Consider the following 24,902-nt stretch of genomic DNA (forward strand, 5'->3'; position numbering starts at 1 on the left):
TTTTCGCTAATTTCGCGAGTCAGGTGCTATTCGCGAAATTAAAGACACGCGAAGGTATTGACTCTGATCCCGATGAGAATGTGACATACGTATACACTTCTCTGTTCAGTACAGGACTCCACGATCGCGAATTTAACCACTCGCGAAATCGTCGATAATTCCCGATTCGCGAAAATTTAGACTCGTGAAATATATGGCGTATACAGTACTTTATGTAAATTTTGATCTCACAGCTTGGAACAGCGACCCCGAAACCAAATAATTGGTAAATGTTCATCTGTTTTACTTATACTGATAATCAATACATGATCTTCATATCATATTGTAGAATTTGCTGTGATAATTCACTTTAAACCTTCACAACATGGTCTTGTCTATTTCAAATCAAGTTAGGATGTCATTCATGTACCACATTATATATGCGAATTTTCTTGGTACAGTGTTGTATTTGAACTGTAATTCATACACTACCCTATGACCTTGTACCCCATATGCTCATTTGATCCTATGGTATGCTTTAAATACTGAAAAATTCTAAAAAAATTCCGCTGGTTTGATCATACACTTTATACATGTGCCACATCTAATCTAAGTAACTATTAAAGATCTACAATATTAAGTATCAAAGATATGAAATATCTTAAAAACAGAAACACTGCTATGCCATTAGTACCAGTAAAAAGAGGAAAGAATGAAATACTGTAGACAGTAGTCTCCTATTAATTGATTGATTGTCATATATTGACACCCAGCACTGAACATCACATCATACACTCATCTGTGAAACCAGTGTACATGTGTAGGCTACTGCAATCGATATGTGAAAAATTCACACGTGTGGATGAAATACAATCATTAAACTGTAAGGTCATTGATTGCTCAACACATGAACACATCACGAATGCCGGTTCTCACGTTGCCATACAGCTCAATCACCTGTCCAATATCATCCCGTCCTTTAACAACAAATCAATACATTAAAACCTGGTAGATACTCATCACACGTAATGAACACTGTAGGCCCAACAATGCATGGGAATGGTATCAGTATGCATACTAGAAGGTACAAGTAGTACTAGTATCTGTGGACATTACAGTCTAAAAATATCTCTTTTTTCAGTTAAATTCAATGCATTTATTTTGAGATTGATTTGCATCTATTTTGAGATTGATTTGCATCACTGACCTGAAATAGGGAATAATTTGACAGAAAAAAAGGCATTTTTCTCCAATAATTCCTATTCATTTCAAACTGAAAGTAAATCTTATGTCAATTCAGATTTGAAAACCCTCATCATACATTATTCAATGCAATAGGGAATATCTAACAATTTCTTTGAGATGTTTACATGATCAATGTGCAGACTTTAAATGTGGATGACTTTTCTGTGCATTGTAGAGTTGTAATGTTCCAAGAGTTTAATTTACAACACATTTTCTTTTTTCTCTTTTTGTGGGGGGGGGGGGGAAGGGTTGTGTGTAATACTGGATTTTTTTTTTTTTTTTTTAGGAAACTAAGTTTGTACTTTCATGTAAGCACATTCGTAGTCTCCATTGTTCTTTCTCAGAAAGAAAACATGTATTCCCATTATGTGCTTATGTCTGGTTCTGTGTTTTGTGTTCAAGAAATAAATCTGAATGATTTCGTTGTTGGAAGGCCAATGCTCTTTCATCTAGTTTCTATTTGAAGTCCTCATCACTAAATTTATAGAAAACAACTTGATATGATGAATGCTGATCACTCTAATTGTCACAACTTGTTCTTCTAATTAATGTGGGTTTCTGTACAAAAGAGCAAAATTCTCAAACTTGAAACTCTGGGAAAATGTCAATCAATGTTTTAATTCTTAAAGTTGTTGAAGTCAGCCAAGTAGCCCAACCTGTTAAACAGAATTCAAATGACAGATAGTTGCATATTAACTTTGTTTCAACGTAAACAGATTAGGAACATTTTCTGCAATATATAGTAACAGACACATGAATGAGGACTTCTGAGGACTTCTAAAGGCAACTCATCAGAATTGTCAATTAAACCTTACACTTCATAATGAGAGTAATCTACAATTACTCAATTGCAATTAGGATTTTCTTAAAAAAAAAAAAATTACAGAACTGGGCAAGTCCAAGATAACGCGCATGTTACGTATGGGACATTCAGAGACTTTTATGACCTGAAAAATGGTGTTAATGGGCTTTGATCATATTGAACTTTATCATGGTGATTTATATCAAGGAGAAGTATAATCATGTAAAAGATGGAGAAAAATGACCTTCACAATTATATTCTAGAAGAGAAAATATGTGCCGTTACGTATGGGACCAGAAAAATTTTGTTTTTTTGAACATTTTTTTCAACCTCAAAACTCTCTGAAAGTATTTCATTCTACAACTTGTAACTCACTGTGATGAAAGTCACAACACTCACTAGGTAAGTTTCATGTCATGAGGCAAAAATCTGTAATTACAGGTTCGAATTAAAGACAGACATGATGTGTTACGTATGGGACAGTTACGTATGGGACACTTTGTCCCCCATTCGTTTAGTGTGTGGAGAACCATGTTTATGGGTATTTTGCATAATTATTGAAGTAAAATCAGTTGAAACTACTCAATACTGATCCAGATTGTCAAAGAAACAATATTCCCCAAATATTTACCATCATAATCATATTCAATCATAATTTCATATTTTTATGACCAACCTGAGGGTGCATGCCCCTTGTCCCCCATTCGTTTAGTGTGTGGAGAACCATGTTTATGGGTATTTTGCAAATTAATTTTGTACAATACCCATAAACAAATTTTTGCATTATTACTGAGGTAGAATCAGTTGAAATTACTCAAATACTGATCCAGATTGTCAAAGGAACAATATGCCCTAAATATTTACCATCATAATCTTTAATCATATTCTACATTTTTATGACCAACCTGAGTATGTATGCCCCGTATTTTTATCAGGATAGTTACTACTAAAAAATCGAATAGTTTAGTGTTTACTTCCATTGATGAAGGACAGTTTGCCATTCAGTTTCAATAAAAACAACTGGACACAAGAAATATTGAATTTAATAAATATGCAATACCTGCTGCGTGGAACCCCAGTAATCGAGTGGATATATGATGTCTGTGTAGCAATCAGGTCATTGATTCGAGTCACACCTCGATATGTACATTGTATACCCATGATTTTTGTCATGGTTACTACTAAAAACTAAGGACAATTTGTTTATAACTTGCAATAAAAAAAAATGATACAAAAAACAGTAATTTGATGTAACATCTTCATTATCATCACATACATGTGTTATACAATGCAGCTACAATGTAGCTAGAGCTCTGCATTGTGTGGTGAACAGTACCCAATATACTTGTAGTTGAACTGCAATTTTTCAATATGCTTGTGTATTTGGTTTCAGTACCCTTAAAATCAGAGGTCTCTACTTAAAGGGACTGTACAGTTCTGGTTCAGATGGGAATTCTGATTTCAACTTTTACAAGATAATTAGCACTTCTTTTATGAAATATTTAAATAGCATACAATTCTAAGAGGAATTCAAAGTTAACAGGACAAAAATCCGTTTTGAAATGGCTGAGATATCCAGAAACGTGGTGTCCTAACAAGAGGTGGATCACATTTTTATTAGGACCACTTCATTTTACTTTTTATTTGTTTTTTGTTTTTGTTAATATCTCAGCCATTTCAAATTGGATCTCCATCAAATAAACTTTGAATTCCTCTAGTCTTAGAATTCTAATGCTCTTTAATAATTCATATAATTGGTTTCCAATCATCTCGTAAACTGTTGAAAACTGAATCCCCATTTCTACAAAAACTATACCATCCCTTTAATGCTGATTTTCATTGTGTATTTTGCCATCTCCCCCTCCCCCTTTCTGAAAATTATTCAGTCAAATACATGTATTGTTTCAAGTGTCTATAACTCAAAAGTAGCTGCAAAGTTGGGATGCTTTCTTCAGGATGATTGACCATTTGTGTACGGAGAGACCTAGCCTTTTGTCAAGGCCCTCTCGCTGTAATGGGCGAGCGAAGCGAGCCCAGCCGAGCGCGCCAGCGCGAGGGCCTTTTGAGATCTGCTGCACACATTATTATTCATGACACGTGAACCCTTCTGAATACTCATTTTAATGGCTTCCGGTCAACCAATGGAATGGCGCGCTCCCCGCATCCTCAGCCTTGGTGGTCATGCCTGTTCGCATGCATCACTGACCACCCGAGGAGGTCTGCCACGGAACTCTACACACTCTGTGTGTAGAGTTCTGTGAGAGTGTGTAGAGTTCTGTGAGGTCTGCGGCAGCGGCGTGCATTCGCTCTATTCAAATCGGGTTCGAGCAGACAGACACGCTGATTGGACCCCGACTTTTGCTCCCGAAATCGGGGAGCAAAAGTCGGTAATTCAAAGGGCTAACAAAAGGATGCGAAGCAGATCTCAAAAGGCCCTCGCGCAACCCCACTCAGCTGGGCTCTCTTCACCATACAGCGAGAGGGCCTTGACAAAAGGCTAGGAGAGACCCTCCCAGCTAGCTACATGCATTCACATGCAATATGTATGAGGATGTCCCATACGTAACACATTTGTCCCATACGCAACATTATTTAATTGCCTGATAAAACATATTTCTTTTACTGTTTTTTCTTTTTTCTATTGTATTTAACTTCTCTAAACAATAAATCAGAACTTTCCAAAAGGGCATTCAAATAACCTTAGAAATTTCAGAGAAAACCTAAAAAAATGACCTCAATTTGTTACGTATGGGACATTTCATGATAAGACACAAGCTAATTTGCATAATCATTTGCATAATCCCTAAATTTTCATACCAAGTTAAACTATTTGATGAACTTCTTATGTCCACATATTAATCAAATATCATTTGCTTTCCTTTGAATAAATATGAATTTTTATAAATGTCCCATACGTAACGCTGTACTTCACATTTATGCCAATGAAGCCCTTGAAATTTGCATAAATTTACGTAATATCATTTTTTCCTCCATGGAAATCAAAACTTCAACTCATAAGCTTCAAAATGATACCAAACATGTCAATACTGAGCAAAGATGAAATTTTGCCTTCTGAGGGGACCTTATCTTGGACTTGCCCAACTATAAACATACATACAAAGTAAATAAAAGAACTGCATGAATTGCAACAGCGCCTGCTGCAAATTTTAGGAGAAAAAAAAAATATAATATCAGCTGTATGTATGGGAATGGCCAAATCATGTCGGCAAATGTGTGATTATGATTACAATAGTTGACAATTGATTGGAATGTGTTTAAAAACTACAAACTCATTCGGTACTTTTACCTTTTCAATTAAAGCATCTCCCCCCCCCCCCCCCTCCATATCCTTCACTTTATCTTGTGCAAAGATTTGTGAGAATTATTGTCTGTACACACTTCCGAGGAAGGCTTTGTAGATTCTGCAGTTTTGAATTTTAGAGTGAGGACAGGAGGGCTTCTTTAAAAGTCTTCATCAATAACTCTCAAGTGGTAAGAAGTGCTGTATTTCTGCCGCTGCGGTTGAAGGGTCACCGTAAGCTACATTGTACACCCCCTATAACACAATTTGCAGGTCTATCTGTACATGTGACTGTTTCATTCGATCAGTTCTGGAGATCAGAATTGTCACAAGAAAACACCTCCAGATGGTCATTAGAATAACAATTTCAATCATGATTCAAATCACACACCGCAATTTCCAGTTTGCATGATACACACAGCCAAAGTGTGTCATTTGACTTTACATTGTATATTATATGATTCTAGTGATGCATCATGAGAATCATGATTTGCATTATGCACTCTCAATGCGTTTGAAAACAACCTATGACCTTTGCTGACTCTAGAAGTTGGAGACAGACAGGGTATTTCAAAATGTACAATATATCCCTTGGGATTTGTTTGTTTTCTTGGTATCATGCGCTTCACTGCAGTATCGCACTACTCAGCAATCTTCACTGCCTACTGTAATTTCAGCTGTTAGCAGATGCCATTAGTTACCTTGTTTGATCTGTGATTTCCCCTTCCTCTTGTGTTTGTCTGTTTGGTCTTTGATTTCCACTACCTCCAATATGTTTTTTAAGACCTAATTTCATGTTGTCATTCACAAAGATCAAACACCATGCAAGAACATCACTCTTCATGATCTTTGTCAGCATAACATTACACCACACGAAAGGCTTTTGTGTTAAAAACATACAACAGAGAAGTACAAATTGTATACTGCCAGGACTTGGAGCATGACAATTAGTGGGGCAGAAATCCCAGACAAAGCTTACATTAAGGTTGTTCCAGAGCCCCCCCCCCCCCAAAAAAAAAAGTATCTACAAATTGTGAATTACAAAGAGCAGTGATCAGTTGCCTTCAGACTGAGGCTTGGTACAAGATGTTCGTCTATAAAAACAAAGACAATTCAATTTGTAGAGAATAATTTTCTTGAACACTCTAACAACAGGACTGAAGGGTCACATCGTAGCCCCAAACAGAACTTAAAACATTGCTCCTGAGGTACAATAAGGTCAAAGTTTAGTTGACTCACTACACCTTGTAGCAGGACATAACCTACAACACTACAAGAACATCTTCAAAATTGAAATAGGGATTTCAAGAAAGTGGATGAGAAGAGCCATACTTGGATAAAGGTGATGCCTTCAAATTCCAAAGCTTCTCAAGCGGGAAATTCTCAAAATTATCATTTTAATAATACTCAATCTGACATTGCACTTTAAATCCACAGTGCATTTCTAGCACAATGACTGCACACATAAATTAATTCAAGACTATGATTTCATGTACGGGCCTTTGTTTCTCATCACAAACCTTAACCCGTTGAGGACGGACTGATTTTGCTATAACATGCATTTCCTATCAGACACCTGCACAAGTATACTCAGGACTCATCTTCAACAGGTTAATTGCAATTTAAGTCAGCAGAAAGCCATGTTGTAACAACCCACACAGCACCTGCCTGACAAACTTCCATCACCTGCTTGTACCGTTGTATAAAACTACATTCTGACTGTGTATCAATCAACAGAGATCTGTAAACAACCCAATTCAACAGTTTGGGCTCTACCTCTGTTTACCATGCAGGGTACAGGCGTGACACACTCATATTGACTTAGATGGCAAATGTTAAATTAGTCACGCTCATTCACTAGGAAATGACTGGGCTCTATAGCAGTTTAGTGAATGTACGGGAAATGGAGCATGATCCCAAACTGCTTTTGCATCAGTGAGGATAGGGGTAACACCACATCCTCAAAAATATGATGACCCATGCTATCAGGAATCTTTTCCAAAATTTTAGAATGCCCTGGATGGTAGGGTGCGTTCGAGCGCTCTAAAGCGAACCAAAGCGAACTGAACTAAAGCGTACCGTACCGTACCATGCCAATTTTGGAGCGTTCGAGCGCTCTGTGGAGAAAGCGTACTCACGAGTTATTTTTAGAAAGGTCACGCTTGTTTGTAGCAAGAATGTCATTCACCCCTGGCGCTTGAACTACTTACAGCTGTCCAGAACAAAGAGAATGATGTTTTTGCATTGTGACGTATGCGCATGATACGCGCATGCTTTACAACGAACTTTTGGTACGCTTTGGTACGCTTTTGGAGCACATCGGGAAGTGGTCCACTTTTGGCTCGGTACAGTACGGTACGGTACACTTTAGGAGCGTTCGAATGCTCCTCTGGCGCGGGTACGGTACGGTACAGTTCGCTTTAGGAGAGCGCTCGAACGCACCCTTAGACAATCAGCAGAAGAATGTCAACAAAACCTGTCACTGATGGCTACTGCATTGTAGAATACTGTAAAACACCATATTTTCGTGGCATGAAATTTTCACGAATTGGAGCTGACGGCCTTTTTTGCGGCATGAATTTTTTACGAGTTGCCTCTAACATTCAATGTGTATAGTGTAGACAAGAACTTTCATGTACATTTTAATTTTGCGATTCTTGGCTCTCACAAAATTCGCAAAAATAAAATGCACACAAACATTCCTCATTTTACAGTAGTATTAGCCCCAGTGGCATACATTGTATATTCCACAGCAAGCATGTCGATCTTTAATAACAGTAAGAAAAGCTTTTCTTTCCACTAGACCAGACCATTTCCCAAATTCACTTCATGGCAGCTCCAAAGAATTGATCTCCAGGATTTGAAAGTGTATTATGACAACTACAAAAAAGACTCCATCTTCTTTCTTGAATATAGACTTGGTGAAATAAAGAGAATTTTGATTTTTTAAAAAAGGAAAGAAAGAATGTTTCAATAAAGAGAGAAGTACTCACTGAAGCTGCAAGAGGAGGCACATCAATTTCTAAGCTTGCTTGCTGTAAACTCTTTGAGAGTCTGTAGTCTTTATTTTCACTGAAAGGTGAAGTTCTATGTGCGGAAGAGGATGAGCTTGCTCTTCTGCGACTGACGACTTTTACGCCATTGTTTATTAGAGCGTTACTGTCAGAATCACTAGAGTACTGCTGTCTGCCATCCACTTCCACATGCAGCCGTCTGCGATCTATCTGCGAGGCGCTGAAGCGGTGAGACCGCGGAAGCGAGTGGTAGTTGTCTGATTTGGTGAGGTAAGTGTCCGATCCCGACGGGAAGAGTCGCGACTGCGGGCCGTGGGAGTCCTCGTCAAAGTGATGCGCAGACTTGTGGTGCATGCGCTCCTTGACCTGCGAACTGATCTTACGCATGGGTTTCGTTTTGTGCTTGAAGCGCTTCCACAGCCCGTGCCGCTTCTTTTTCGGGACAGTGGCCGGCGTGGGAATGAGAATTCCTTCACCTTCCACCGTGCCTCTTGGTGGGTCCGTATCATATTCGCCATCATGTTCATCCGAGTCGCTGTCCATTGATAAATGAGATACACCTGGGTGTGTAGAAGAAATCAAACAAGACTACGTTCATTAAAACATACTGAATAAAACATAAACTTTACACAATCTTTCAATGTATATACAGGCTTTTAACATGTACTGCAAATTTAATCCACAAATTGATTTGCTTGGCCATTATGCCAAGATGAGACCAGTGATTTTGCACATGACATCAGCATATATTTGAAGAATTCCAAGACTCCTGTAATATCTCCAGGTCAGCCATAAAACATCTTTTCACAAGGAGGTGCCATCAAGAGTATATTCATGCCGATCATTCTCATAATTGCTGAAGGAAGATATGCCGTATACACTAAAACAACTCATAGGTCCAAGTTAAATTTGCGGGATACACTCGTCTAATCTTTGTAGGATTAATGACTACATTGCTATCGAATGTCACTCATGTGCCTTGTATAGCGCCTGCAGTAGGAAAGTCCTCCAGTAGGAAGGTGCAGCATGAGAAAATGCATCAAACTCACAACAAGTCATCGTGTGTGCATGCGTCTGTGTCCAGCAAATTCCAACACCAATATAGAAGAGGCAATATCCGTGCATCAACCGGGATGGTCAGTGAGGCATCAAGTCAAACAGAGGCAGCTCCGTAAACCAACCAGACAGACTTTTAGGGTAATTAGGTCCTCAAATGTTGAGGCACAGGCGAGAACACAACCTTCTACCGGGAACAACGCAAAACCATTACCCTATTGGTTGACTGTTACCAATTCATCGCATGTATGGTACACTTTGCTAATTACTCACAATGGCAATGTCAATTGCAAATGACAAGACATGTCAATGATGCAGTCATGCATATTGTACCTGATCGCAAATTTTACCTTGCAGCATAGATTTTGGAATACGTGTACTTCAAATTTTAATGTACTGTATGCCACTACCACTATGCATATTAAATTACAAACATTTTTCTTTTTAGTCTCTAGTTTTCGTCCATTATCACGGAAACATGATCATCTTTACAGTCATCACTATCGCCATTATCATTCTCTCCCCATCACTATCGCCGAAGCGAGAAGCTACTGAGGAGCAACTCTCAATCCTATGGTCCCCATTTTTAATCAGATGGCAGCAGTGGCAATAAGCCAGTCTGTAATTTGCTCATGTGCACATTAGGACAAATGACCTTCCTTCTGTCTCATTGGTTATATGTGCACTTTACTCTTTGTCAAAGTGATGCAATGCATAACCTTGCCCAACATAACCATTAATGGAATTAATGTTCAAATGGACAAAATGAAAATGACATGCGTAGACCACGTGACTGGACTGCCCCATTCATTTACACTTGGTGAAGCATCCATTTTTATTGCTTTGCACACAGTTGAATGCATGAACAAACCTTTTCTATTGATACTGCCAAACAAACTAGACTTTCATGAACACTTTGCTGCTGTCAGGGTATCACCCATGAGATTCAACAGAAACCAAACATGGAATATAGCAACACACACACACACAAAAAAAAATATCGAACTAGGAGATCAGCTGTCAGTTTACAGGTAAATTCTATCTCTTGTTCGCTCTTCTGCAGTGGTAGTACAAGATTTGCATATGCGTGAAACAGCTTGCATAACATTGTTGGCACACTGGCCTCTGCTTTTCACCCAAGAGTTTACCCGCCATGCCTCAAGAGTTCCCGGGGGCACTTGGGAGTTTACCAGGGACGGTTCAGGGGTAAATTTTCTGAAAAGTCATGCAGCATTTTATGTGAGTAAACTCCCGCCATGTCTTTCACACTACGAGGTCTCCTGGTCTCGCGGGAAACAAAATTTGTGGCCGCTGGCCGCGTTAGACAGGTGGCCGCTATACACAGGGTCTTTAACAGGGTTTTTCTCTCGGGGGGATTTTTCAGTTGCCGCTATAGACAGGTGGCCGCTAAGGCAGGTTTGACTGTATTACTCAATTCAAATGGACTCCCCTATAAACCTACTTAAATACTGGGGGGGGGGGGGAAACACACACACACACACACACACATACACACACACTCTGGAAAAGTGTGAACTGAGAAAAGAGGCTTTGAAGTACAGGGTCTAAATGTTTTATTCAAGCCGTGCTAGCTGTGCGATGAAAGGGACATAACACAGGATGTGAACCACCGGAGCAACAACAATGAAGGGATTATCAGATTAAGCTGAAATTGAGCAATGTTCTATCAACACATTCTGTCCATGATTAATGCCAAATTTCAAAGCAGTAGCTTTGTCCTTTAAAAAGTTATTAGACTTGAAAGTGAAGAGAGTACAAAGGATTTCAGGGAATGAAAAGGGGCCTCAAGATATACCTGATCATTCTACTCTCCTCCAAAAAGGGGTTGTAGAAAAACTGCTGAAAACACATTTTCCAAATTCGTGCTATGATCCCAAACTAAAGAATCATGTAGAAGAAACATAGCTCTTTCAGAAAATATGAAAAAAACTCAAGATTGAATTAGTTGACCCGTTTCACCTGTTTTGAGTCCTCACGTAAAATCAAGGGGTGCGACTTTTTGTTGCTTTGTGATGCACGGTCACATACACTGTATATATGTGCACACTGAACCCAGTTTATCATGGTAGCATGGTAACAGCAACTACATCCAGTGCTTGGTAACAGGCCCCAAATTACTCTATACAACTTGTAGTATGATTCTGAAAAAAAAAGAGGGAGAAACAGCTCTTTTGATGTTGTCTGAAGGCAAAAGAAAATATCATTACATTGTATCACGAAATTGATATACTACACAGATTAGCACTTGAGTCAAAATGTGGTTTTCACAGCAAGTTTTATAATGCATGTAGGCCTAGTGAGAATGGATTACTGGTAACTGAGAGCTGCCATATCGGAATGAATGAATTACAACGAAACAGGCAAAGTTCCTCATAAAGCACTTTACTTTATTATCAAATTAGAATGGCTGCCACACAGAACACAAGGTGTAACAGAGAATTCAATTATCTCCTGTCCACTCCATTTCAAATTAAATCATCACTTCTCTCCATTGTACTGTTGTCAATGAAACTGAATTTTCATTCAGGACTGGATATGTCATAAAATTCAATTACATTACGATTAGAGTACAGTTCGTGACAAATTATCGCAAGAGGTAATGTTTGGGGCATTTCTCTCTTTTAATTCACTGAGCAATGCATAAATAAGTTGATTCACCATGCATATCCTTTGTTTCCCTGCTTACAGCTGTATTCTGTCAGGCTACAAGTTCTTGTGCAAACCTTTGCTCAGTTCAGGTAATATACTACATAAAAAATCTGCGCACATAAAATTTACGGAAGTAACACACATATAATATGTACTCCATTAAGGATAGACCTAGGGATGCAAATCAAAGTTTGATCACAAAATATTCTAAGCTTTAATGAAAACATTGGAAGATTTTTCTAAATAACATCTTATTTGTATCATGAAATATAAAGTGTAAAATTTTTGAATGGGGGGGGTGGTTTTATCACTTTTGAGAGTCTTGCGATATTTTGACTTCTTTTAGACTGCAGCTCTTCTTCTGATCAAACTCTCAAAGGAAGGTTACTCTTTTTAGCATTGGGTTGAAATCTTTTGGACAAATCTTAACAGTATACTCTTCCCATCCCTACTCCGATAACTTGCTGAGCCTATGTAAAATGTGAATAAATTACAACAGACATTGTATGCTGTAGGAGCTCTTGCATATCAATGAGATGAACAGTGAAAAGCACCTGTCTTTCATCAAGATGTTCATACATTACAGAATAATGAAATTACCATTGCTGCATACACAGGGGAATTCATCAAAAATTGTTTAATCATTTATTTGTCTGTTTATAATTTTGTTTTTCAATTTACAAATTTGTTAATTCCTTTCTTTACATGGATAATACATGTTACTTGTTTCCATCTTTTATTTACCTCCTACCATTCAATTTTGTGTAAATTCATAAGAGAAGTACTTTATAGTATCACAAGTAATGGGAAAACTGCTCTCTGAACACCAATCATGTAGGAATCATACAACCGATAACATCACTCCCTGATGGCACATACACATGTCGTATATCAAATCCTTGCTTGCATGTTAATTGATGTGATACTATTATGGTCTCAAATGGATGAGGGAATATATCTAAAGGCATAATTTCCCATTTGCAGATGAAAAGAAAACCCAGCTTTAGTGCTTTGTGTGTAGGTCTAAAATGTGAGTTAGGGATAGAAACAACCAATGTAAATATTTTAATCAGTATTTAGATCAATGTTATTAAAGTATTGTTAAGTATACAAAATGTGAACAATAGTTATAATAACAATGTTTCCAGACTAAACCGTCTACAGTTATGATTTGAGAAAAATAAAGATACATGTATCTCCTTATATTTTAGGCTTTCTTGCGAACATTTTCCATAGTAGGGTGTTTTGTGATACAACTGATCTACACACACGCATCAAATGTGATATCTTGAACATCTTTTAAATCACTGCTCCCAAAGGTAAACAAGACCTTTAATGCTGAACAGCAAAGAAAGGGATGATTACACACTACAATAACCCATTGCCTAGGAATACACAGAAAATGTGATAGGTTCTACCAATTCTTTGAGAGTACAATGTTTTGTTCCTTCTCAAGCTGTCTGTTCTAAGCAGCAAAAACTTGCATCAACGGTATTTCCTTCATTCCAATTGCCAAGGCACTTTCTTTAAGATAATATTTGGCATGTAATTCTTTCTTACTTACATAACTATCTCTTATGTCATGATCAGACACATCAAATACACTTTTACATGTAGAATGCTTTCACACATACCAGGAATGCCCAATTTCAAATATTATTGTAATGACGCATCACTAGAACCACAATTCAAATTACGCATTTTTGCCATGTGCATGCACGCTGGAATCGCGGATGGTGAATTTAATCGGAATTCCAATCATATTTCAAATGACAGTCGTAAGGTATTTTCCAATGACGATTCAAAAAAATTACGGAACGAAACAGTCTACGGACTGACCTCCACATCGTGTTTTGGGGGGACAGAGCTTTCTGTCACCTTTCAACCACTTTTGCAGAAAACCTGCGCTCCTCAAATCGCCAAAAGAAATGGTTCTCGAAATCACCCAACAAACAGGGTTAGTACACATCTGCCCAGGGATGACAAGGTCTCGTATATCAAAAATCATTAATTTTCAGGTGAACAAAAAACATCAATATTGACATCAAATAATGTAGGAACACTGTTTGCATTACATTACCGGTTTCAATGTTTTGAAACTCAAATCTGCATTGGGAATTCAAAAGTACAAGTATGAAAGGCAGTTTTTGAAAATATGCCAATTGAGAAATAAGGTCTTGTCACCCTAGGGACGATACTACACGCATGGTACAAGTGTAGGTGTCCAACGCATTGACACTGTACATTGAAACCGACATCCCTCTATTTATAGCAACATGCGTAAAGAACGAACATACACACAAGACTACTTGCAGTGGTTTTCAATTCTTCACTGGGGATTTGAAAATGTCTAAATATTACTGAAAAACCAGATAATAAACAAGACCAACAGCAAAACAATGATACTGTAGATTACAAATATATGTGTTGGAAAAGCATTACGTGCACTTCACAGTATTGTCGGTAAAAAGTAAGGGTGTCGATTTCAAAATTACTGCGCAACTGAGTGCGCCAAAATAACACCCCACACATTCAAAGCAGTTATCTTAGAGTGCATAGCTCAAATTCTATTTTCAAAATGCACTCGTGAATTTGGAGTATTTTCTTCACATGTGAGTAAAATTTCAAGCACATTGTGTGATATTTTAAGTTTCTATTTTATATTATTGATATGAAAGCATTAGGGCGTCGATCGATGTATTGGACACTGCACCATACTGTAAAAGCTGTTGCTTTTGCATACAGATATTTTTGGGAATGAAGAGGTCAAAGGCATTTTTGCAAGATGTTGTTTTTTTTGCAATTTTGACTTCGAGGCTATCATAAGTGCACTAATGCCTGTCTATTTGTGATATTTTCGCATGTTGTTAAATTTGCAGCCCAACTGTGTTTCGCAAAAGAAAAAAAATGCCTGAAAAATGAAACTGCCACAGAAATTTGATGATTTTGTCAAATGAATTTCCACTGGATGTCTATAATCCTTCTTGCATACTGCACTGAATGTGCAGCTAGCCACCAAGGCTATATTGTTATTCTACATGCCAAAAATTGCGCAAATGCAGCATGCTGCCAAACCCTCGCAATGACAGAGACCTGCGATTTCCTTTAACTATGCCCCCCCCCCCTTTTTTTCCCAACTTGCAGTGTAAATGGAAAGGGTATTTAACATAAGTACCTTTAATGTCACAATATTTCCCAACAGGAATGTGCCTGATGATAAACTCTGACCTTGTCTTCCATTAGCCAGGCAAGAGTGATAAACATGAAGTACACATGTACTACTGTACATTAATAGTGCTCTGTGCAGACTTGGAGGATATAGGCCAGTACTGTATGGGGTTGATCTTACCTTGAAGTCTATTCATGCCTTGTCTCTGTGGGTGGTGGTGTGTAGAAATGCAATTGACCAGGCTGACTGATAAAAATGATTTCTTACCCACAGGCAATGCCATGCTTTGACTTCAGACATTGAAAGAGGTCCCTACTGTGATAAACACTGAGCAACTATCTACATGCCAAACAAAGCAGGCAGGGCATTGGTTCAAATGTCATCACTGTCGCAAGAAAGTCATCATCATCATCGCAAAAAAGCCATCATCATGCAAAAAGCCAGCCTGTTGATAGCTGTAATTCTCCCTTTCACCTTGGTATTGCATAAAGCTGAAACAACAATAGTAATCACGCTCACACAAGGCTTCAGGGAGTAATCCTACTCATGTTAGACGGACATTTCACAAAGCCTGTCTGTCCAAACATTATCTGACCCTGGCTGACTGCCAGCCTCCACTCACTGTTAGCACTCCCAGTCCTCTACTGAGTCACTGCGTTACCGTGGAAGCAGGATGTCTTCCACCTTTCACCTCCTAGTCCTATACTGTCCAGAAGCAAACGGATTTGATCTGAAATGAATGATGGAATACCACGAGGAAATGATGCTGCCTGGGAGGACAACCATTGGGCATGGAGGGGAGCTATTTTTAGAAGTGACACAATTGAATTTGCAGCATGCAATGGGGAAATGTTTGCCCCTCTCTTATTATTCCAGTACATCTGCATGTATAGCACTTAGATTATATTGTGTTGGCATTACAGTATCCACTGCTAGGCACAAGCACATATATTCTGAAAAGAGTTTGATAAGCAGCGTGCCATGGGAAATATATAATGTTCATCGCTCAACATAAAGAAAATATAAGGAAAATTCCACAAAATTCAATTTTTCATGAAAAGTTAAGTACATATTCCATCAAGTTGTTCTTGGCATAAAACGTGTCAATATGGATAATATCAATCCCCCTGCTTACTGAAAGACATACATGAAAGGCAAAGAGCTCTTTCACTATGCTTGAAAAGTGAAAATATGTTGAATTTGGTTTGTATTATTGTCCATAATGACATCATGAAGTGAATCTCTTTATCCAGCAAAGATAGCACTGAAACATAAAAAATGCTTAACTTTTGAATGGATTGTCTAATTTTCTTCAAACTTTGACTGATGTGTTCTACTAATATTGCTGCTTTCCCTTAATTCAAATTCATATTTGGGCTTTAGTTTCCTTTAATTGTAAGTAAGCCAGCTCATCTGTGCAAAAATGTGGCTCAGTCCAATGATGGAAACAAGTGAGGGATTACAAGGATTTGATCATCTATGTTCATCAGAGGTACAGTATTTAGCAATAAACAGACCATCTGATGTGCGAATGGTTGAACTGAAGAAATCACATCAAATAGAACCCAGTCAGAGTTTATCATCCATGAAGCATAACACTGTTCTCTGAGGAGGCAAGAAGCTGCAATATATCTTACTGCAATCATTTACCCGTTGAGGATGAGCTGATTTTCCTGTAACACGCATTTTCCATAGACACCTGCCTGAGCATACTTGGGACTATAGTCTTCAACAGATTAAACAGAGAACAAATAAAATCTTGCTTGTGATTCCTTTTAAATGCCCATTCTAATCTATTTTAACCCTTACCTTTAAATGAAGAACACTTTCACTCTTGAAAGCTTGATGAAAGTGGGAGGGCATTACAAGACTATTGCAATGCAAGACTACATGTAATTGTCTTTTCAGAGGCCCGACAAGATGGGTATGAATACAGATGGAAAACTGTCTGTACTCTCTCACAGACAATAAAAATCACCTTCACCTGATAAAAACTCCAGCATACTAGTATGTTTGTATTAACTTCTGATGGCACATCATACATGTAGTGTAGAAATTTGAAGCACACATTATTACATGCCTGTGTGCAATATGCACATCTGATAGGCAATCAACAATGCAGGTCAAGGAATTTACAATGCTGGTCTTTGTGATCGCACCTGGTTGACACATGTGAGGTCTGGGACAAGAAAGAACAGGATACAGCAACAGGAAAAAACCCTAGCAGCCTGACAGGCAATGCATTAGGACAGTTGACAAGACTCTCTGCTACTAGCATGAAGCACCTCCACTAGGAGTTTTTAGTTTACCTGGAAAGTGTAACTACAGACCATGTTACTATTGTCACTATTGGAGAGTAACATCAAATGAACACAATGATAAGAAATAAGACCATACCTAGGTTAGGGAAAAATTAATGATTTTATTTTTCATCACATAGTTGCTAGATTACGAGGGTACTTCGAGTGAGAAACTCATAGAAAATTAATGATCATGCAAATCTCACACTCTATACGATTACTTCAATTTCTTCATTGGCCACTGTCATACTGGCAAAGATCGCAAAGTTTAAGATCATGATGTCTTCGTGACCTCACGACCTTTGGTCTTCCATGCACACTGGCAGCCAAACTTCTCGATCTTTAAGTTCTCAAAGAGTGGGTGACTTGCTGGTGCGCGTGTGCAACAAAGAAGATGATAAAAGAGTGCACCATCTGACGGCTAATGATTGCGACACAATAATGCACTCAGATGCATCCCAATGAGGTACCACCCGCAAGAAAACCGTGGATCTATGCCGCAAACAAGTGGTGGATGGTCACATGACATGCTTTGCAAAGTTCCAGTTGCTAGCATTCATAGTGCCTATATTGAAATATTGAGATGATCGGCGGGGATCCATGAAATTTCTCTAGTTTGAGTGGGAAGTTTTGCAAGAAGTTTTGCAAGAAGCTTTGCGAGAAATTTTGTGGGAAGTTTGCCGTCACACTGGCAAAACTTTGACATCTTAAAGACTGCAAACTTAAACTTCATGATCTTTGCCAGTGTGACTGCGGCCATACAGATATTCTGAATAACTGTAATATAAAAACTGAAGTTATACTTCACATAAATTTCTTACTTTTGTAGGTGTAGAAAGTGCAGTTTGGGCTTCAAAGCAGACAGACAGACAGACAGAGAGATGGGGGAGGGTAGGAGAGAAGGATAACTCTGCGCTGCAGATATGCAGGAAGCTATTACAGGAAATTACCATGGAAAGTTGGCTGATTACTTACCAGCGGAAGGTCATTATCACTGCATGAGTGATCGCTGCCACTTGAGAGTGAATCACGGCAAAGGCTCATGTGCAATGTAATTTCACAGCCTCCAACAATCGGGCTTTAAAAACCAATATTGCTCTCTTTCCACCTCCCTGCTCATACAGTGTATTTTGCAAAAATGCACAACGCAAAATCATAAGTGACAACCCCCCCCCCTTGTAACAAAATATTATTTTTAAAAAAAAATCAGCAAACTTGCACTATTCTGACTGAATCAGTACCCCCAATATTTCTTATTTTTGCAGCAAACACTAACTAACGTTAAATATTTAGTAAAGAAGATATTTTTTTGTTGTTCAAGAATTAACAGGATATAATGCTCACTTCCCGGAGGCGCTATCATTATTGTCACCTTGCATCATTCCCTGATAGCAATTCTGAAAACAACATGTTGAGCTTTAAAATTCTTGTACCTTGCTCACCGTTTTGACAGGGAGTTACCGGGTAAGTGATCTGCTAGAGTAAACTTTAGCACAGAGTGGGATGCTCTAATGAGTTTTCTTAGTATGAAAACTCACATTAACTAGAAAAGGATGCTCTAATGAGTTTTCTTAGTATGAAAACTCACATTAACTAGAAAAGCACTCTGAGAGCGCAGACCTCCGCCAAGCATGCAGCTCATTTCCACCACTGATCTTATTCTTCCATAGAGATATCAGTGATTTCCACCCATATGTACTTATAGCATCGTGTGCTGAAAGTCGCACGATTTCCCAACAGAGAAGCCTTTGTTACGTCACAAACCCTCAGCTGCACGGCGCGCCTCGTCCTAGCAGAAACTAGAGCACGCACTCTAGTGCGCGCATGCAAACCTCAAATACGTGCAGCCTGAACTCCCAAATTCATTGACCCTACCTGCCAAAATATCAAAAATCCTTCATAAATTCCCCAAAAATTCTCGCATCACCACAAAAAGTTCATCGTTTGTTACTTGTGTCATTCTCAACCTTTCCTGCAAGTTTCATCCCAATCCGTTAACTACTTTTTGAGTTATTTTGCACACGGTCAAACGAACGAACACACAAACCAACGGTAACAAAACATAACCTCCTCCCTTGGCAGAGGTACTATGCAAATCTACAGCCATAGGTCTACACAGGATTGGAAAATTGAGACAAGTTCTCGATAAAGCAACTACAGAAAAACTGGTTCATGCATTTATTTTTAGTCATTTGGATAATTAATGGTTTGCTCATTGGAGTTCCAGACTCTCAGCTGAAAGGGCTCCAACAGATACAAAATTCAGCAGCAAGGCTTGTAACACACAAAAGGAAATTTGATCATATAACTCCCATTCTTCGTAGTCTTCATTGGTTGCCCATATGAGCTCGTATCAGGTTTAAGATTTCGACCCTTGTATTCAAATGTTTTCATGGAAATGCCCAGGGCTGCATATCTCAATGAACTCATCAAGCCATATCATCCTGGTCGTAATCTGCGCTCAAAATAAATAAATCTCCTCTCTGAAATAAGTGTCAAATCTAAGACATTTGGTGATAGGGCTTTTGGAAAAATGGCACCCTCATGATGGAATAATCTCCCTCTCAGTGTTAGATGCATTTCAAATTTTGATAAATTCAAATCTGTGTTAAAAACTCACCTTTTTGATAATTGTTGATTAAATGTTTGAATAGAGAAATATGTGATAGATTTTGTTTTCATTAATTTTGTACATGCATAGAGACTATCTTATGGTATTATGTGTTCTAAGAACTGACTATTATTATTATTAAAAATCATAGAACTGCTGTACTACCAGCATTTGTAGAAATAGTAATTTCAGCTACAATTTTATTGGTACCGGTATCTTGGTTTATCAACACACTGCAAAGATTACACTGATCACTGATTGCATTTATCAATTTTCAATATGTTTCAAACATGTTTCAATACCCACTATCAAAAGGTGCTTGTTGTTTTTTTCAACTCTGTCAGGAGTCAATTTGTCACTGCGCAGCTCCATTGTACAGCTTGACCCGAAGAGCAGAGATGTGTACAGCTGTAGTTTTAGCAGTGATTGGCATGGGCAGGTCCAAGACAATAAGGCATTTCCAAACAACTTGGTGTTTATCAACTCTACAGAAACAAACATGTTTCTGACAAGTACATGATAATATGTGACAGTGCACCTCAAAACAAACAAAAAGTCGCCAGACATGAATTTTTAATTAAGACCATATTCTGAAAGAGCAGACTTTAAGCTTTAAAATGATGTATAACTCAAATCAAATGGACTCTCCTAACCTATCTAAATATTGGAAAGAAAGCACAACCTCAGAAAAAGTGTGAACTGAGAAAAGAGGCTCTGAAGTACAGTGTCTATTCAAGCGCTTAATCTTTACCAAACCGTGCTGGCTGTGCGATGAATGGGACAAAACACAGGAAGTAAACCACTGGAGTAACAACAATGAAGGGATTATCAGATTAAATTGAAATTAAGCATGCCTCATTAACACATTCTGTCCATAATTAATGCCCACTTTCAAAGCAGTAGCACTATCCTTTCAAAAGTCATTAGAGTTTAAAGTGAAGAGTGTGGACAAGGTTTTTCAGAAATGAAAAAGGGATTCTGAAGGCACACCTAATCACACTATTCTATCAAAAATGTTCGAGATAAACTGCTAAAAAACACACTTTCCTGCCCGTTTTATGATACCAAATTTTAGCATAATGTAAAAGAAGACCTGCTCTTTCAGAAAATATGAAAAAGTCAAGTTCGGCTAGGTTGACCTATTTCACTTGTTTTCAGTCCTCACGCAAAATCAATGTGTGCGACTTTATGTTCGTTTTGAGGTGCACGGTCACATATTATGCATGGCACTTTTCCGTTGTTTCAAAAATGTGTTCCTAACCCCAAAATCAAAACAGCTTTGCATTCATCAACTGACCAAAACTCCCTGAAAGTTGTTTGGAAACATTAATTGTGCACACCAAAAGTAAGTTCATTAATACACCCTAACAGCCTTGCTACCTTGCAACATAACTTCACTATCAAACCAACATGGTGATGGTGGTGTTGTCATCTTGGTATACTCCAAAAGCTGTCTCTGTGAAGCATCAAATACACTCTGTAAAGGATGCAAAAAGCTGGCAGAGCTCTTTGATTTACAAAGAATGAAATCTTACTATGGCCAAGCATCAGACCTTATTCCCAAACAACAGGGACTACATCAGCATAACAACAAACCTGAACAAAGTAAATAGGCAACCAAAAAGACTACAAAGAGATACAAGATGCATCAAGAGGGGGTGGTGGAAGGGGTGGTAGGGGTAGCAGGAGGGGGAACAGATGACGAGACTGCAGATAGCACCATGGCTGGGCTATAACCAAAGAAAGGAATATGTCCAAGACAGACAATGTGCTCAGTTACTCAATGTTGTCACATCCAAGTTGAGTTTGTTGAAATGTTGAAGTCAGACTAAAATTCAGATCTTCAGTTCTAATCTTAACCACAAAAAAAGGAAGGATAGGTTTTTTACAGTACTTTGTATCACTGTGCTGTTTATTAATGGTGGAGAGGTTTACACTGTAGGACCATTATGTTCTGAGTGCACAGGAACTACATTGTACAACTGTAGGGCAATAATTTGTACAAGGATAAGTGTCAACGTACTTCGCAGTGACACTGGAAGTTATACCTGGTAAATTTCAAGATCAACCGGACTTGAGGTTTATACTTGTTCCTCATTTGGTGGTATTCAAACCCATTAATTACATGAACAGATCCTCAGAGAGCAAAGGTACGACAAATTTTGTCTGAATACAAAACGAAGAGTGTTTACAGAGATGATTTCACAATCTCGTACTGCAGATACCACAGTGTGGCTACATGTAGGTTTTTGAGTGACCTTGTTCCTTCACGTAAATAGGTCAAATTGCACATGTGGAATACGATTCTATTCAGAGTGCTATCTATGCCATTTTATGCAGCTCCAACAGTAGCAGCAAACATTTATAAGGCTGACACAGAATCTACATTGTACCTCAAATGGCTGTCAATGACAAAACATACCCTACCTTATTTGAAAAGTGAAAGCTTTATTAATGCAGCGTTAACCCATCAGCTTTTACATACAATGTACCTAACATTTTACACACCAAGTTCAGAATCAAAATCTTTGAGAGATCCAAACACAATAACAACGCTGGACGAAAATTTCCTTTTATCCATCATATTGAAGACTAAGGACGGCTGAAGATAAGAACATCATCTACATCCTTTTATAACAAATCCTTACAGATTAAATTTAGTTTTTAATGTCTGTTCTTGCTCTTTTTTACCTTAGAATACCTCATAGCTTTTTGCTGCTACAGTTACCTCACTTCATACAACACACACACACAAGCATTCCTCTGTGGCCATTCATCTTACTTGTAACTTGTCTAGCTGCTACTTGGGCCATGAAACTCCTTCAGTTTGGAATAACAAAAGGTGCGTACATCACAACTTTACAGGCTTTACAACCAAAGATACAGAGGTAAGGTTTTCTTTTGGGTTCTTTTTATAAAGTGCTTCCCTCACAAACCCCTGAGCTGTGAGTGTGTGGGTAAGAGAGAGAGACAATTTTGATGCAAATGCTGCACGGTATGCAACAACTGTCCATATCATTGTCATAGACCTGTAAAAAACTGCCTGTTAATACAGTGCAACTTCACTTTATGAATCACTTTCAAATAATCAAATGAAAAATACCCCCCAATGGTACTAAAACCACAAAGCATTTGACAATACCTTCACACAGTTTATCATATCTGTTGAAAATCAGCATGGAGATAACTGTCACCCACAAAGGTCCACAGCCTTGAGCATTTCCTCAGCATTATCAGTATCACAGTCACTAACCTGTTCTGTAAGGGAACCTGGCAGCCTGTGTATTGAGTCTATATGGGCATTTCAGAATTCAGTATTTGTTCACACATCATTCGTTGAATTTATAATACACTCTTCACCCTCAAAAACTTGCAATGGGCTCTTTCAGATTGCCACTTGAATAAACACAGCTTTAGAAACAAGTTTTGTGCTAAATTGAGGTGTTGGTTTTTTTTCAAGTTTGAAATGAAAAGCACTTGAGTGTGATTTCTCCCACAATGTGCTCTAGAATCATGTAGGACCAATCATGGTCAGGTACTTTGCATGTTCATGTTTTGATTGATACTGGGCATCTTCTGATCTAATTAGGATTTAATAGCAGTTCAATTTCTACAGCATGATGGAAGAGTTAGAGTTCATACTTTGTTCCTTTATTCACTTCGTTCATGGTGCTTGCATAATCTTTTAATACAACTTATTTCTTGAAGTCAATGTACTAGCAGTTGCATATTGGTTAACTCTTTAAATGCCAGACTCAGTCGAAGGTGTGCCAAGTTTGCTTATTTTGTTCAAATGCATAAACCTGCCCAAACCAATCTATAAATCGCCACATGCATTGCATGGTGATGGAAAGTCAAGCAGTGTTGCCTCGGGTTTTGTTTGTTTGTTTGTTTGTTTGTTTAGAGGAGATTGTAATTTTCTGTCACAGTTGTGTCAGAAAAAGTCATGCCTCCCAGACAGGACAGTGATAAAGCTATACAGGACAATTGAAAGAAAAATAATCATAGATTTGTCATAAAATTTACAATTGTACATCATAGCAAAGCTTGGCATTTTGAATTTCTCTACAACTGTGCACATTTATTGTTTTGTTTTGTTTTGTTTTTGATAAATTTTGTGATCTTTCTGTTTAATAAAGTTATACTCTGCACTCACACGTGTAACCCCAGGGTGCTCCATTATACACGTTTATACTGTGGGAGCTGTTCAGGCTGGTCGCAGTTAAAGGGATTGTATAGTTTGGGTTGTGACCTAACTTCATGCACAACTTCTAACATTTTTTTTTTTTTTTTGCTAAGATAAGAAACCTCCTCTGAAATATGAAAGACCATATGATTTCAAGAGGAATTCAGGTTTTATTTGATGAAAATTGGTTATGAAATGGTTGAGATATCCAAAACAAACTGATCCTAATAAAAGTTGGGACCCACTTTTTATTACGATCATTTTGTTTTACTTTGTTTTTTAATGTCTCAGCCATTCCGTAACCGATTTCATCAATTAAACTCTGAATTCCCCTTAGATTGCTATGTTCTGTACTATTTCGTAAGTGGTTCTTGGTATCCTGCAAAAAAGTTAAAAGCTCAATCCTATTAATACACCAAAGCCTCCCATCTGCATACAGTGTGCCAACTTTCTACTAGCTTTGGAGAAAATGGAAGCACTGCAAAAAAAGTTCACATTTCATAACATTCAAATTTATTTCCTAGCTGATTTGAAACATTATCTTCATTGTGCTAGGCAACTGTATGGTC

General features: G+C 38.1%; 1 protein-coding gene across 1 annotated transcript in view; it reads right to left on the reverse strand.

Moving 5' to 3' along the window:
* Positions 1 to 24,902, reverse strand: part of LOC140230764 (multiple C2 and transmembrane domain-containing protein 1-like) — a 101,493-nt gene that overhangs the window by 75,564 nt on the left and 1,027 nt on the right. The window contains exon 2 of the mRNA XM_072310902.1: positions 8,321 to 8,901. Within this exon, the coding sequence (XP_072167003.1) occupies positions 8,321 to 8,884 (564 nt within the window). The 5' untranslated portion in view covers positions 8,885 to 8,901. The remainder of the gene's footprint in view (positions 1 to 8,320; positions 8,902 to 24,902) is intronic.

This window comes from Diadema setosum, chromosome 7, assembly GCF_964275005.1.
Source record: "Diadema setosum chromosome 7, eeDiaSeto1, whole genome shotgun sequence".
NCBI classification, from domain to species: domain Eukaryota; kingdom Metazoa; phylum Echinodermata; class Echinoidea; order Diadematoida; family Diadematidae; genus Diadema; species Diadema setosum.